We start from the raw sequence: 16,585 nt of genomic DNA on the forward strand, positions 1-16,585 counted from the left end.
TTTATTAATAAAATAAAAATAAATTTTTAATTATTTTTTTTCTTTTTTTTATTTTTTATTAAATCCGATTAATTAATTAATTATTATTATTATTATTTTAGGAATCATTCCACTAATCTTCTATATCCCTTTTTGGGGTTTTTACAGTATACATACTATGTTCAGTAAAAGAGAGAGGCATGATTCTAGTATACACTAAAAAGCATGCTGTCACATACTGTCATTAACTTAATCTTCCTTACTGAGAGGTGTCTCACCCCGTTGTACAACATATCTTTTTAGGGAATCCCAGAGATCGAGTTTAGCGAGATCCAAAGGGTGGAGACTAGTTTAGTTACTTTTTGTGAGTGTCTTTAAGAACTCGGATGTGAGTAGTTATTGAAGTATGCCTTCGGGCTTATATTTATGGTCGTGTGGACCAAGTTGGTGGACTTATTAGATTGAGATGTAATATGAGTATGGAAAAAACTTTGGTATATATGTTGATTTAGACTCTGGTAATAGTACGTTGAGATTGTTTCATTATTCCGGTACATATCTTGTATGAGGAGATGGTATCAGGTACACAGACGTCACTAAAGTAACACCCTGGGCCCACGTGTCGAGTCGGGGTGTTACATTATCCATCTGCCACACAATTTTCCGTATACAATATATTCCATTTATAACGTCAAATCGAATTTTACACCGTTCATTTTTACTAAAAATACCATATCATATATCTTAGGTTTGAAAAGACCATTTTGAATGGTTGGTTTTCGAAATAACAACTGAAAACATAAATATACATATATAGCATTTTATTAGGTTCAACTTAAATAAAACTTCTGACTTAACTTAATCCCCTTACCTGGCCTACTAGAAAGTCTTCTAACTCCCTTAATCCACGCCCTACGGTGTTCAAAGTTCAAAACCCGGGAATGCATTTTTTCCCCAAATTAATCATCCCAACCCACATAATACTTTTCATTAAACGCTCCCTAAGCCCCCTGTACTCCAAAACTACAATAAAACTCTAAAATACTTACTTACCCTGGTTTTGGAGTGGTGCTTGGAAAGACCCCGTTCACGAATCTACTTCACTAGACTTGTAGAGAATTTCCCCCTGATCCTCATGGTAAGTTTCTATCATCGATTCGGGAGACGAACGACGAAGAAACCGAAGAGAGAGAGAGAGTAAAAAAAATAAGTTTCTTAATGATTAAGCAACACAAAAATCATTTTATAAACCGTTGACCCGGTCACCTTTGTCGATGAGTTGGTGTCTTCGTTGACAAAGTGTAAGCCTGAAATTTCAATCGTTCGGGACCTCTTTGTCGACGATGCTTTGAATTTCGTCGATAAACCACAGAAATACCTTCGTCGACAAAATCAAGGGCTGCGTCGACAAATCCTGCTTTTTGCCCCTTTTATTTTTCCCTTCTTCTTTTCTTATTTATTTCCTTTATTTTCCAAGTTCAAGTTTCTACACCCATACATTTGGTGATATATAGAAAGAGATCGGGGTTAAGCGATAGAAACAGTTCTTAGCGGTTTGTATACGTCATGAACGATTTCGGTATGTATATTTTACGTTTTCCGCATTATAGATTATACATGTATGTGAAGATCATGATGACGAAGATCCTGTTTAGCTAATAGCAGCATATAGATTTGTTACACATATATTTAGAAGAAGAAGAAGTAGAAGAAGAAGAAGAATTTGCAAGCGTTGCACTCCACAAAATAATTAAATTTCAAATATTACATGAAAAGGAAGGGGCAATACAAATTTGTAAGACATTTTCTGTGAACTGGAAGTTGCAGAGGATTTCCATCTCTGTTTTGCCCATGTCTTAGGGTTGGTCTCAAGCTGAAACCAACATCCCACCACTTGCCTCCGGTTGCAGTGCACCATTATGATCAGTTTAGGTTGGAGATAGAAACCATTCCGGTTTTCCTGCATACAGTAATTACTGGAGCAGTCAAAGAGACTTCTCAAACTCAGTTTTGGAATGTTCTCTCAACCATGAATTTAATCACCAGTTGATCACGACATAAGAGCCTAAAATATGTATTTTTGAAGGTTATAGCCTAAGACTTGGGAGTTTGATAAGACAATATCCTTGTTTTTTGTTGCCTTCCCTTTTTTAGGAACCAGTCAAATTGTTTTAGTTGGATAATGGTACGGGTTTTAATATGCTTGTATTGATTTTGATGCCTAAGATGATTTTGATAGTTTATTTACAAATTTCATATGTCCTGTTTATAATCACAGTATTTCTCCGCCATAAGTGATAGTTATCAATAAATTTGAAATTTTTGTTGAAAAAAAAAGTACTTTTAAGCCAACTTTAAAAAATTCCAACCCGTAGAGTTGACTACAATTGTATGGATATATATATGCTTGCATACATGTTTTAATGTTAAACCTCACAAAGAAATTTCAAACATCACATGCAAAGAATACAACAAACTTAAATGCGGTATTCCACATAAATAAGTAGTAATTCAACCAAAGACATTTAAAAGTTGACCTTATGATTGAGGTTTGAGTGTTCTATAAAATATCTCTTTCTATTGGTACTGCCTCTGATCATCCTCGTATATTCAAGTAAAAAATGAAACTCCAACCATCTCTGCCTATCAAAAACACGTGGTCAACCTGTGTAATTCCCTCAGAATAACACCGTCCATGGGGAATAAAGAAAAAAAATAGAGACCGATTACGTGTGACTGATTCCTTGGACATTGTTTGCCATCATATATGCGCTGATTTTAAAACTGATTCAAGATCATTGACCTAATAATGTAAACAAAGACATGACGTTAAAACCAGCCCCCACCTAAATTGCCGAAGATACCAGTATTGAAATGCTTCACTTTTCTGACAGGAAATGGGAAGTAAAGTAAAAAAAAATGGAAAGGTTTTCCGGAGCCACGCAGTCATCAAAGTGCATGCAGTCTTACCTCTATTTTTATGCAGAGTGGCTGTTTCAATTTCTTGGAAACCCGTGATCACAAAGGTACCCCACATTGGAAATGGGAGTTGGGAAGTGAAGTCTAAACAATAAATCATCAAATATGAAAAGCACCGGAACTGTGTGCGCGCGGGAAGGATGTCAGTTCCCCCCCAAATAAACTGACCACCCTGGATTTCTGAGGATGAAAAACCTACCTAGTACATACACAATTTGAATACCCACATGCTTAACCCGAACAAAACAGAAAAAACTCAAGATGGAAATTTAAGTACACAAATCTGTCAAGTAGTCATCAAAGGACACCTAGCTAAGTGCACTACACTTCATAACGGCTGAAACTGAATGTGCGGAGTGAAAATCTCAGAACCAATATTCAATAAGCTGAAAAGAGAACCATGTACCTGTATTGGACTAAAGAGCAGGCTTCCAGGAAGAAAGAGCAAATACAATTTTCCCCTTCCATCCCTGCAGTAACCACTGATCATCCTCTTCAACTAAAAAATCCTTGTGATAGCCTGAAGATGTCACCCACTCCGCTGCTTTCCTGACAATCTCCTTGTTCAGGGGGAGCTGCCTAAACCCAGCTCTCACATTACGGACCTGCCATTGTTTATAGGTCTCTGGCCTCTCAATCCTCTCTGAGCCCTCACATGCAATCACATTCATTATTTCCCTCCCAAGTATTTCTTTCTCAACCAACATCCTCTCCGGACTCTCACGGGGCAAAGTATTCTCAAATGAATCAAAACTCATAGAAAAGGTGGAGAGAGCCTCCCGAAATCGCGTTAAAAAAAAAGGAACACTGTAGGCACCATTTGTAATCCCGTGCACAAAAACATCTGGATTCATCTTCCTGATTAGCTTCAGAACCGTATCCCTAGGACTTTCCAACATAACTGTCTCATCAAGAAGGTATCTAAACTGAAACATACAATTCACAATGAGCACTTCATCATCGTTGATCTTGATATCTTCCATTTGAATTGTTTCCCATTTTTTCGCTATGGCATTGAACTCAAAAGGAACATTAAAACTCTCAGCATAATTCGCCAAGCGTTTCCCAGTCTCCTCAATCCTCTCTGCTGGCCTGAAACCTGGTTGGGGAAGATCAATCCCAGTAATCCGAAGCTTCGGAGATCCACCAGGTCTAGATGAGAGCTGTTCTATGAAGGAAGGCCATTGAAACCCATAGGAAGTACCGAAATCAACAATGTGGAGCTTTGTAGCTTTCTTAGCTGCATTCATAATTGTCTTATTTGAAAAGTGGTTTGAAAGCTTCTTATATGGGCAGACAGCAAGAAATAGACAGTGAGCTTTCAAGATATCCAGAGTCTGTGTTCGCCTGGCGACAATGGCACTGCGGCTCTGATATCCAGAGCCAGCCAAGCGTGCCTCAAGAGCATCGGCAAAATAGCTAGCCAATCTCTGCATAGAGTCTCCATTAGGAAATGAATGCAATCTGATCTGCATCAGTAGCTCGTTTGCAGTTGTTCGATGATCCGCTGCAACAGCTTGTGCACAACGGGTTAGAAGAGCTTTCAAATCCACCAAATCCCTCTTAACTCCCTGTTTCTTACCACGCCCCTTCCCACCATTGGATCCTTTTAACTGATCATTCTGCTGGCCATTTTTTCTTGCTTCATTATGCGAGGCTTCACGAATCGCAGATTCACCTTTTTCTCTAATACACAACAACATCATATCAAACACGTCTGATCTCACAGTTGATTCAGTATAAACAGCCGATTGCTTGGTACTTCTTCCTGAATCCAACTCCACATCCTCCAGATAAGTATTCTTCTTTCCCCTCAATCCAACCTCCACCACCACATCCACATTTCTAGTTTTTTCCATTTCATCATTAGCGAACAACGCACAACTCTTTAAATTAGCAAACAAACAACCGTCATTTGGAAGGAACTTGCTCGCTTCATCAGCCTCTCTACTAAATTGCAGGACAGAGTTTATCTGACTAAAATTAGCAGGAACACTTGGGCTACTTACTGAAGAATCCACAAACCCATCTACAATATTAAGCCCACTACCCTGTGAAGTAAAGTCCACAGGAACATTCTGCTTATAACAGGACCTATATTCACTAAAATTGTAGTCCCCCCTGGGAACTCTGAAGTCACTACTGCCATTGCAGCCATTATTATCGCATTCCCCATAACTCCCATTACAGTTTTTGTCTGGACATTCAGCATTTTGCCCAAGAGAGGACGTGTGAGGGTGATTGAGCGAAGGAGGGTACTTCTCCCCAAGAACCTCATAGAAGGATTTCTCGGCAGCTTGAAGCGCTTCAGGAGACACCTCTAACACACCTTTCCTCGCTTCCGTGTCTTCTTCCATAAGAATCTGGCTAATATAGTTGAGCGTTGCATCATTAAGATCACAATCCTCGCTATACAAGTCTCTCCTCTCATGGCAGATCACACTACTTGGGACTAAATTACCAAAGCTTGGATTAAATGGAAGCAGAGGAGGATCCAGAAGGGGGTTATCTGGGAAGCTATATTCAAGTTCAAACCCATTAGCAAGATTTAAGTCTGAGAAAACCGACAGAGCATCATCAATGAGTTTGCCTCCATTGATGGCATAATTATATCCTCTAAACATTGGATCCATGGCCATTTGTTCTGTGAAAACTAGTCTGAATTGAAAGAAGAACGCCCAAATCCTAAAAATATCAACTTCAATGAAACATTCCTGATTTCACAGCCTTTCCTCTAATGGTCTCGATCTTCATGCATTATCACCCATCATCAGCATTAATCCAGCGACAAGAAACAACAAAACAAATACACACTAGTCGTAAGTACTAATTGATCTATATTCAACGTGCACGTACCTATGAATCTATAGATTGAGAAGAAAACTAGATGTTGAAGCAATGTGCGGACTACATATGTGAGAAAATATATATATATTGTTAGGAAATTTAATAAAATAAAAAAATAAAGCATTAAAATTAAACACAAATAAAATAATAAATATAAACACAATTCACAAATAGACTAAGACACGAATATTTCACTTTCTTTAAGGAGATTCAAACCCTCTGCAATTTATTAGCTTAGCCCACGAACTGGTGCAGTAGAACTCCTCAAGACTTATCTCCGCAAGGATACAACAATCCGATTTAAATCGTATGACTCTCTCCAATTCTATACAAACGAAGGAGTCCAAAGCTCCACAAAAAATGGTCTATTTATAGGCACAAAATGACCCTTCATTTTCCATGTACTAAATAAATAAGTTGTGTATATATTAAGTAGATACAACCCTAAATTCAAGGTACGTTCATATAATTAATCTTATGCATTTATGAAATACATGAATGAATGACCATAACCCAATCCAAGGTACATATTCTTTTCCAAAATAATAATATTGTAATATAATAATAATATAATAATATTAAAATACACCAACATATATATATATATATATATATATATTTGAGAATTCCACTTGTAAGTTTGTCTTACATTAAAAAAATTGAGTGGAGGATGGGATGCTTATATATATGGTTGTACCCAAGACAAAATAGGCTTAACAAACACACATGAAATACAAGTAATAAAATGTAGTGCGGAAAGTAAAAAGAGTAAGGGAATAGAGAAGGCAAACACAGTTTTTACGAGGTTTAGCCAACTCGGCCTATGTCCTCGCCTTGAGCAACCCACTCAAGAATTTCACTAAAATCTCTGCTCCTCAAATTGGGACGGAGTTTCCCTTATATCCGCTACTTACAAGAGGTACAGTTTCCTCCTAATCCGCTGCTTACAAGAGATACAGTTCTTTCCTCAAACCCGGTTCACAACCCAAACCTTAATTACAATATAATATCAAATCTGCAAAACACTCAATGTTACTTCTAAAAAAGCTAGTGAGTACAATTGAAATTCCTAATACAATTGAAACTTGAAGCTCAGTATGTATGTAACGATATAATCGTTATATGCAAGAATATGATTCACTAAATTTCCCTTTTATCAAATCTCCCAAAAATATTTATATAAGTCAACGCTTTGGAGAATTTAGGTAAAATCTTTGAATACATAAACAGCTTTGAAGATTGCAAAGATTTGAAACACACTTTGTCACAACAATATTTCTCTCAAGTTTTCAATCACAATATGATCTCTATAATATGCAACTTAATATATATATAGTTATGAACTTCTAAGGATATTTGATCAAATGATTTTGAAGTATCCAAAATATCAAGTCTTTAACTAAGGACACACTTCAATGATAACTATTTAATCAATGGCAAAAGAAAAACTTTCTCAAGTAATGATCTTGTCAAAACAATCTCTATATATATATATATGAACACTCAAGATCAATTTCTCTAATGATATTCAATAACAGATGATGAGATGAGAAACTCTTGAAATTAATAAATCGATTTACCAAACCTTAATACCAAATAGAAATCAAGAAGCGTATAGGAAATCCCTTTGTTTTTTTGAGTTGATTTGCCCAAGCTTGATGAGTATGAGCTAGAGTGCAGGCAATCGTATAGCAATATGTTCAAGTTTCTCAATTCTCTTTCAAAAAGATGTTCTTTTTTCTTCCAAAAGTCTTAGCTTCAGCACTAGGGTTTAGATGATGTATAAATAAGCATTTTGCTCTTAGGATAAATCTCAACCGTTGGATCAAAAAATAGTTCGCATGTTCTTTCATTAAAAATTAGATTTTTAAACTTTCCCATAGGTTCAGATGACTGAGGTTAAAGGTCCAGATAACTGAGGTTAAAGGTCCAGACGACTGAAGTTCCTTAGAGCTTCAAAAAATTAACCTCGACACAGGGTCAGATAACTGAAGTTGGGGTTTAGTCTTCTGAAGTGTCGGGTTCAGACGATCGAAGTCTGAGTTCAATCTTCTGAGGTGCTTCTACCAGGTTCTATGTTTCACCATAAATTCTTCAGGCGACTGAACTTAATCTTCGGTCTTCTGAAGAAATTCTTCAGACGGCTGAGCTTAACTTCGGTCTTCTAAAGTTGCAACTTCAGGCGACTGAACGTTGAGTTTGGTCTACCGAAGTGACTATTTCCTGGATTTTTTCTTCCTAGTTTAAAAATCTGCTTTACTTTCTTTCTTGACTCTTTTATAAAAATATTTTCTGAGGTTTTGAAAATATATCTAAGTCCATAGCTATCCCCTAATGATGTTCATGAAATGCACGAGTGCTAAGGTCATTCTAGGGTATATGTTGAGCCTCAAATTAAATCATATGAAATGTAAATACATTAGTTCTAAGTACCCACTCCCATGACGTTCTTGAACTTATTGCTTGCATCTTCATTCTTGTATTCTTTGAGTTCCACGGATTGTGCCAAGATATGTATTTCCAAGATGTGTATGCTTTAATCTTCATGACTTTCATGACTTATTATCTTTTCATGCATGCTAAATATTGTCCTTGTTCACAATCTCAATGCACGGATCAAATACCAAGTGATTTGTCATTATCAAAACCGGATTGGACTCATAGAGTCAACAACCTCAAATATTTTTCCTATACTCTGGTATTATTTCCGCTGCACTCTAGAATCTATAGAACCTAGCAACCTAGGTTCTGATACCAAACTGAAATGACCTGCCTATTTTCGCTATTTTTTTTTTCCACATAATAGCATATATAATGACCCTGATAATCTGCTAAAACTTAACTAATCATAATCGACTCGAACCCATGGAAACAGGGAATATACCTGTCATACATCTTTGATACCTAAACAGCTGATAACATAAATTACATATATATATATTTTTTTTTTAGTAAAAGAGGACGACACCTCCTTTCTTAATTTTATTAATAACCCTCACTTATGGCGAAGGAATACTGTGGAAACAAAAGGACACTTGGGGCTTACATAATAAACAAATAAAAAACACCTCATGCATCAAACCAAACAAAAGAAGAAAACTATACTAATATCAAAAGGAAACCAACTAAACATACCTCATATAAGTCGTACCTATCTTATCCAATATATATAAACCTTTGATAACTCTAAGAAGTTGACTACTATTTGTAAACAAACTATTCCTCCCCATGGCACATTGTTGAGCCAATGCATCTGCCACTTTATTCCCTTCTCTATAGAAATGATTTATAGAAAAATCTACTCCTTCCAATACACCAATAAGCTGCTCCCAAAAATCCCACAAATACCATACAGAGCATTTACTAGATCTTATCCAATTTACTACAATATTCGAATCACATTCAATGTCAATACCGGTATGACCCAATTGTTGGCAAAGTTTTATTCCTTCCATCACCGCTCTGAATTCAGCTTCATTATTAGAACATGAACCAAAATATTTTGAAAAATCAAAAATAAATGAACTTGTATTGTCTCTAAGGATGCCACCACCACCCACCGGCCCTGGGTTCCCCAAGCTGCTCCCATCCAAATTTAGTTTCAACCTCCCTTGCCTCGGTTTTAGCCATCTCACAACTTGCATAGCTTTATTCTTTTTATTCACAATATGCACCTCCAGATTCTTCAAAATCAGAACATCGGCATCATTTAAATGAGCCATAACTGTCATGTTCTCACTCAAAACCCCCACCCATTTCTTAATGGACAGTCACACATCTGTACTACTCTCCAATTTTCCCTCCATTTTAGCCTCACATCTCTTTCACCACAACCTCCAAACTACTAAATAAGGAATCAAACCCATCAATGTTTCCAGTTGAGAGTATCTGGAAGCCCTATTAAACCACATTTAGACTCTCTTTTTTCAACTTTGGTGCCTAAGGAACGGTATACCTACCTCCACCAAAACCCTCCTCCATACATCAGCAGCAAGATCTCCCTTATTCAAAACATGTTCCATATCTTCTGATTGTCTCATCTCACAACAATCACATGTTGAAGCAAAGCAAGTGATACCCCCACCCTTCTCACCTTTTCATCAACGCTTAAGCACTCAAAAGTAGCCTTCCACATACATATAACAATTTTCTTCGGTAACCATTTGTTCTAAACCCACTTTGCTCAATCAAACTTTGGAGCTCTAATTCTGATAGCATCCCATGCCGACTTTGTATTAAAGCAACCATTCTTTTCTAGGAGCCATAGTAGGATGTCCAAAGATTTTCTAAGTTTCCCAACTCTTTCCATCACTTCTTTCGCTTTATTAAAACCTAGAATCCTTTGCAAATTTTCCACATCCCACATATTATTAATAACCAAATCTTTTAATCTGATATGTGAATGTGCACCATCTGAAAATTTTGAAAACAAAGGTCTCAAATTCAGAAACTTATCATACCACAATTTTACATCTTCCTCTTTAACCTTCTACTTAGATTTACTTAACAACTTAGGCATACACAGCAGAATTTTCCTTCAAAAAGAAGAATCCAATCCATGTGGCTTACAAAGCGCAATATGTCCTCCTTTAACATATTTAACTTTAAAAAAATCTAGTCCATAAAGAATTTTGTGTTAATAACTGTCAACCAAACTTCATAAACAACGATCGTTGCACTTCCGAAATGTCTCTTACTCCTATGTCCCCCTTCTACACAGGAACACACAATTTCTTCCAAGCCCTCCATTTCATTTTTTATTTCCCTCTCTTAAATCCCCAGAAAAAAAAGGCAAACATACATTGTATCTATCACTAGCTTCGGGGTATTTAGAACAGCTAACAGATGCAGTGACATGCTCAAAAGTACATGTCTCAACAAAACTAGACCACCTCCTTGAGACAACAATCTACTTTTCCAGCCCTCAATTTTCTTACTGATTTTTTGAATTAAATGGTCAAAATGACAATCCTTCAATTTACTATCCATGATCGGCACTCCCAGATACGTAAAAGGAAATTTACCTTCATTAAAACCAATCTCTTGTAGAATTTCTCCCTTCCTCTGAGCACCCAACTTCTTTGAGAAAAAATAGTTGATTTATCTTTATTCACCCTTTAGGCAGTCCAGCTTTTATACTCCTTGATCGCCTCCATTAACCGACTAATAGATTTTTTACCAGTATTAGCAAAAATCACAATATCATCAACGCACATTAAATGCAATATAATAGGTGCACCAGTCAGATACGTAAACGGTAAAATCTGCTTCTTAGTCATCTTCTTTTGAATTAATTTAGAAAGAACTTCTTCCAGGATGATGAAAATATACGGGGACAACGAATCCCCCTACCTTAAACCCCTTTTTGACTTGAAGAAACCCCTGTTAGTGTCATGCATCCTAACATAAAACCATGTAGTAGAAATACAATTCTGAATCAACTTACAAAAATAATCTGGAAAACCAAGAGCATGGAAAATTTGATCTACCACATGTCACTCCACTCGATCATACGCTTTGCTAATGTCAACTTTTAGCATCATATTACCTACATGCCATACCACATCAAACACAATACCAGAGTTCTATTGAGTCTGACATATATATATATACAATCATCCACAAAAAGTCCAAAAAGTATCCTAGGGTCCCAATCCAAAAACCCATCTGACCCTAACTCAACTACTTACCTTTCTAATAGTGTAGCTCGGTCAACCTCTACTACTACGGAGTTATATCCGCCCTCCTACCTAGATTTCCTAAAATGTTTATAATGCTGGGGTGAGACACCTCTCAGTAAGGGAGATAAACTAACATCAGTGTGTGGCAACATGAGTATTATCGTGACATGATCAGAATTGTACTTAATTGTATAACATGTAAAACTGCCTGTATAGTTTCTGAATAAAACATGATTTGAAATAACATAATATAACATACTAAATTTATATACATATAAATCATCTTATATAACTATACAATACAGAAATAATACCCAAGATGGATAGTTAGCTGGTGTCATGTCTTACCCCCCCCACATGACAGGGTTGTGCAGCCCGAAGGCAGGACCTAGCAATGGTTGGCCGACCACGCAAAGTCAACATAAGTCTGTGAGTACGATGTGTTTGCCCCTCCTAGTCCGAATTGACAGATGAACACCTGCACTACCATAAAGCCACATTGACTGCCATCTCCTACACTCTATCTGAGATGTGTGGTAGCATTAATATAAACATAATCTTGAACATATAGCTACAGTACCGTGTTTCATGAAACTAAACTAAACCATCCAGGTTCTAATAATATATAATACATTTCATAATACTGCTACATAACTGTTTCATATTTCATAGAAATATCTAACATGATCATATTTTCTTGAATCTTGACATAACATACATATTTACGACATCTACGCCGACATAAATCACGACATCTATGCTGGCATATCATAATACAAATCACGGCATTTACGTCGGCATATCATAAATCATGGCATCTGCGCCGGCATATCATATCATATAAATCACGGCATCTGCGCTGATATAAAACATAACATACTGAATCATGATATTTCTATACTGTTAACGTATTAATTAAAAACCATAGTTCCTGTACTGTTTTTATGGTTTTTCTGAAAACTAATACATGCTTATTTTGAGAAATCATAATATTTCGATATAACATAATTTTCATGGAAAATCATACTCATGCCACACAAATGTGAATATTATTCTAAATATAAAATCTGAACTGAAACCATGTTTTCTGCTAAAATGTATAAAATTCATTTCCCTGTTCAACAACAGTATTCCCAAACATTGTATTATATCATACGTAAATTCTGAAAATAAATGTTGTATAATAATAAATAATTTCATGAAAATGCTGACTTAATTTATCCTCTTACCTGACTTATTGAGAAGCCCACAAAATTAACCAAACTTGCTACTGTGTGTGTTCCTAACTCAACACCCTGAGATTCACATTTTCCCCACAAAACTCCAGTAGTATCTTACCTAATACATTTTTCTCAGTCTAGAAATACAAAATACCTTATAAAACTTAAAATAACCAACTTACTCAAATTTTGGGATGGTACCCAAGTTGACCTAACCAACAATCTACTCCAGCAGACTTGTAAAGAATCTTCCCAGGAGTAGCGTGGTGGCTTCCGATCGTCGAACCGGCGAAGAACGAAGCCGAAAATCTAGAGAGATGGAAAGGGAGACAAATTTTTAGAGAGAGATAGAGAGAGAGAAAGTTATGCATGTGAAACCCTCGCAGAAAGTATGTTTTTGGCCTTATATAGAGTGTTGTCCACGTATTCTCATCGAGGAGCCTCGTCGACGAGACCAAGAGGGAGGTTCATCGACGAACACTTTGCCCTCGTTGATTAAATTCAGGCCCTGAGAATAAATCTCTCGGTAAATTGTCGTTGACGAGACACGTGTCCACGTCTACATGCCCAAGAAGGCTTCTCATCGATGAACACTCTGCACTCGTCGACAAGACCTTGCTAAGTCCCCTTTGGAATTTTCCTTTCCTCTCCTTCCTTTTATTATTTAATTACTATAATTTTTTGGGTCTCTACAGGTGGAGATGACAAAAGTAGAAGCGCCTTATCCTCTTCATCAATTTTTATGTCGAGGCTCAACAACTGGGACAAAATCTTATTATAATCATTTATGTGATCAAAAAGATTGCTTCCCTCGTTCATTTGGAATTGATAAAGTTTCTTCTTCAGAAACAACTTATTGGTAAGGGACTTTGACATATACCTTTGCTCCAATTTCTTCTAGAGCTCCATTGGTGAGGTTTCGTCTAACACCAAATATTTGACTTCATTTGCCAAACACAATCGGGTTGTGCTGACCGTCTTCATCTCCAATTCGCTCCAATCATCATCTTTGAAATCATCTGACTTTTTCCCGATCAATGGCTTGATCAAGCCTTGATGAACCAAAATATCCTTCACCGTGCTCTGCCACAAACTAAAGTTGTTCCGCCCATCAAACTTCTCCACCTCAAACTTTAAAGTACCAACACCTGTCATTCTGCTTCGAATCTCACAAAATGGACACTACCAATGGCTTCAAAACAACCAAAAACCTTAGAAATGGTTCAAGTCGTTCAAAAAACCGACCCAAAATGGCTCCGAAAAGCCTAATCAAACTTTTGGTCAAACTTAACGGAATGTTCCTTTGACTTACGAAATATTCTTGATGTCATTAGTGATGCCGTTACTTGAGGCTGTATGCTGACATGGTCGGGCCCACCTACTGACGTGGCACTAGCACTAGGCCACCTTCTAAGGGGCCCACTTACTGACATGGCACTGGGGCCCACCTTTTGCGGGGTCCACCATGCTAAAGTGGCACTAGGGCCCACCTCTAGTGGGGTCTACCTATTGACGTATATGTGGGTCCCAACTTCTGATGTGGCACTGTCCTGATTGTTGAGGTGGCGTAGGTCCCTCACTGATGTGGCTGCTGACTGTGCAGCTGACTCAGCACTGATGTGGTCGTGGACCTACTGACGTGTCTGCTGACTCAGCGCTGATGTGGTGCTCACATCAGCGTCTTCAACCTCCATACGCATGTCGTTTGTGCGCCGGCACATGGTAGCGTGTGATCCCACCCTCCGATCTCCTACTGGCGCGTGAGAACACGTGGCGACGCAGTATTTCCGTCGTTGGCCCGTGTGAGCACGTTCAGCTTCGACTGAGCTTTGTTCAAACTCTGGTTACCATCGTTGGCTTCGTCTCAGCAAGAGGAACGTTGTGGTGGTCTCAAAACTGACTTTTGAGCTACTGAGCAGAGGCTCCAATCTGGGAATTTTGTTCCGATCTGGCAATTTTGCTCCAACAAAGCTCAAATACCATTTGTTGGGAATTGATCTACGAGCAACAATCGCATAAGCAAAATAAACAAAAGTAATACAAGACCAAATTTATGTGGTTTTGTCTATTGTGACCTACATCTACAAGAGCACACACAATCTACTATAATCGAAAGAATTACAAGGAGGAGGAGGAGGATACTGCCCTCAACTCCACTCTCTCTCTCTCTCTCTACAAAGATTCACTGCGTCACACAACACAGTCATGCCTCTTACAACATACACAGCTCTCGGCCCACACACACACAGCTCTCTGCTGCCCACACACACACAACTCACTATCTTGCCACACACAATTACACACATATATATACACATATAGGAGGGGGGAAAGTCAAACACGGTGGCTGCAAATTCAACATGGTAGGCAGCTGTTTAGTGGTTGTCGGTTTCCAGCGTCAACTATTGTTGTTGGGTGGTGCGGCTGCCGACTCCAATACGAGCCACACCCTAACACTCCTCCTTCGATTTATATATTTTAAAGGATTCAATAGGAAGAGAAATTATTCAGAGAGTCACTCCTCTGTGCTTAGGCAACACTATTGTCAAAGGCCTCATTATCCTAATTAAATAATTTTTTCTTCCGATAACTATTTTAAAAAAAAATTATGTTGGAGGCACCCTCGGTCCTACAAAATTGAAGATATCCGAGTTCTCATTCCATGTCAATTCTTATTCCTTTCCAAAGTTCAAAAGAGAGACTTTCATGTACTCGTGACTTTGGACATAAAAGCTTTAAACTTTAATCATTGGATTGTCTAGGAGAAAGATTTTATTCTTAAAAGTAGAACATATCTCAACTTAGAGAGGGGTCTTTTGTGGGGGCCATCAAATTATGAGACCTAATAGCTGTACATATAGTTACACCATTACCTTTAATATTAGAGTTACCTTAAAGATAATGTGGTATGAAAAATTTTCACAGAAAGTATAGACCATTCTAATGAATGTGTTTGAAACACTTTCTAGTAGAATAAGAAAATACTTGAACATTCAACTACAATAAAAGAAAACGGTCTTTGTCACAACCATCACAAGCCTATATGACAACAGGTGAGTGATAAAGAGGGACACGTTAGCCCGTGCATCCACCCCTACCCAGCTAGTGCATTACACCTATGGAGCTGATCTTCCCTACGAATTTTTATTTACATAAAAAAAGGGGACCTGAATTTCATGCCTGGATGCAAATTATTGGTGGGGATTATGGGAGTGATAATGATCCTTTTCTTTTAAAAGGCAAAGACTTAGAATAAACCTAGATAAACCATAGCCTGCATTATGCGTGCGCAAATTTGCGAGGGGACCACATCCTTTTATATTATTTATGGACTTCCCCCATCCCCAACTCCTTGAAACCTCATGTGAGGCAAGGCAAAGCTACCTTAGTTGCACATGGTGTTGACTTTCTTCTGTTTCCTCCTTGGTCCTTTTAGTATTTGTCACTCTCTCTCTCTCTCTCTCTATATATGACATCCCAACCTACTCTTGATGTGATGGGTTTCTTTCATTTTTCTTTTTGGTTACTTGAAAAAAAAAATTAAAAATTGTTTAAATTGCTTAATTATGTCATATTTTATTTATTATTCTTAATAATTGATTAAATTTTAAAACTTCATATGATAGTTGTCTAATTGAGTTGAATCATTTCACAATTATCTTAATCAACGATTCAACATATTTATTATGAAACAATAAACATGCCATTAAGTGATTTTTTTGTCTTTGAAGGACAAAATGGAGCAATTAGTTTGCAACAATCTTTCCCACTCGACCATAATTAAACATCTCGGTTTATGGAATTTTGAAGATTACTACAAATGTGCATTGATAACCTTGAAAATCTTATGTGACCATCTGTTTGGCCTAGAAAATGTCT

General features: G+C 37.3%; 1 protein-coding gene across 1 annotated transcript; it reads right to left on the reverse strand.

The window, feature by feature from the left end:
- Positions 1–3,374: 3,374 nt before the first annotated feature.
- LOC131166486 (scarecrow-like protein 33) lies at positions 3,375–5,597 on the reverse strand. Its single transcript, XM_058125088.1, has one exon. The coding sequence runs from the start codon at positions 5,595–5,597 to the stop codon at positions 3,375–3,377; it is 2,223 nt and encodes a 740-aa protein (XP_057981071.1).
- Positions 5,598–16,585: the final 10,988 nt, after the last annotated feature.

The sequence above is a fragment of the Malania oleifera genome, chromosome 10 (genome assembly GCF_029873635.1).
Source record: "Malania oleifera isolate guangnan ecotype guangnan chromosome 10, ASM2987363v1, whole genome shotgun sequence".
In the NCBI taxonomy this organism is placed as follows: Eukaryota; Viridiplantae; Streptophyta; class Magnoliopsida; order Santalales; family Ximeniaceae; genus Malania; species Malania oleifera.

Excerpts from the sequence above, each read along its gene's own strand:
- LOC131166486 (XM_058125088.1), bottom strand. The coding sequence starts at position 5,597 with ATGGCCATGGATCCAATGTTTAGAGGATATAATTATGCCATCAATGGA.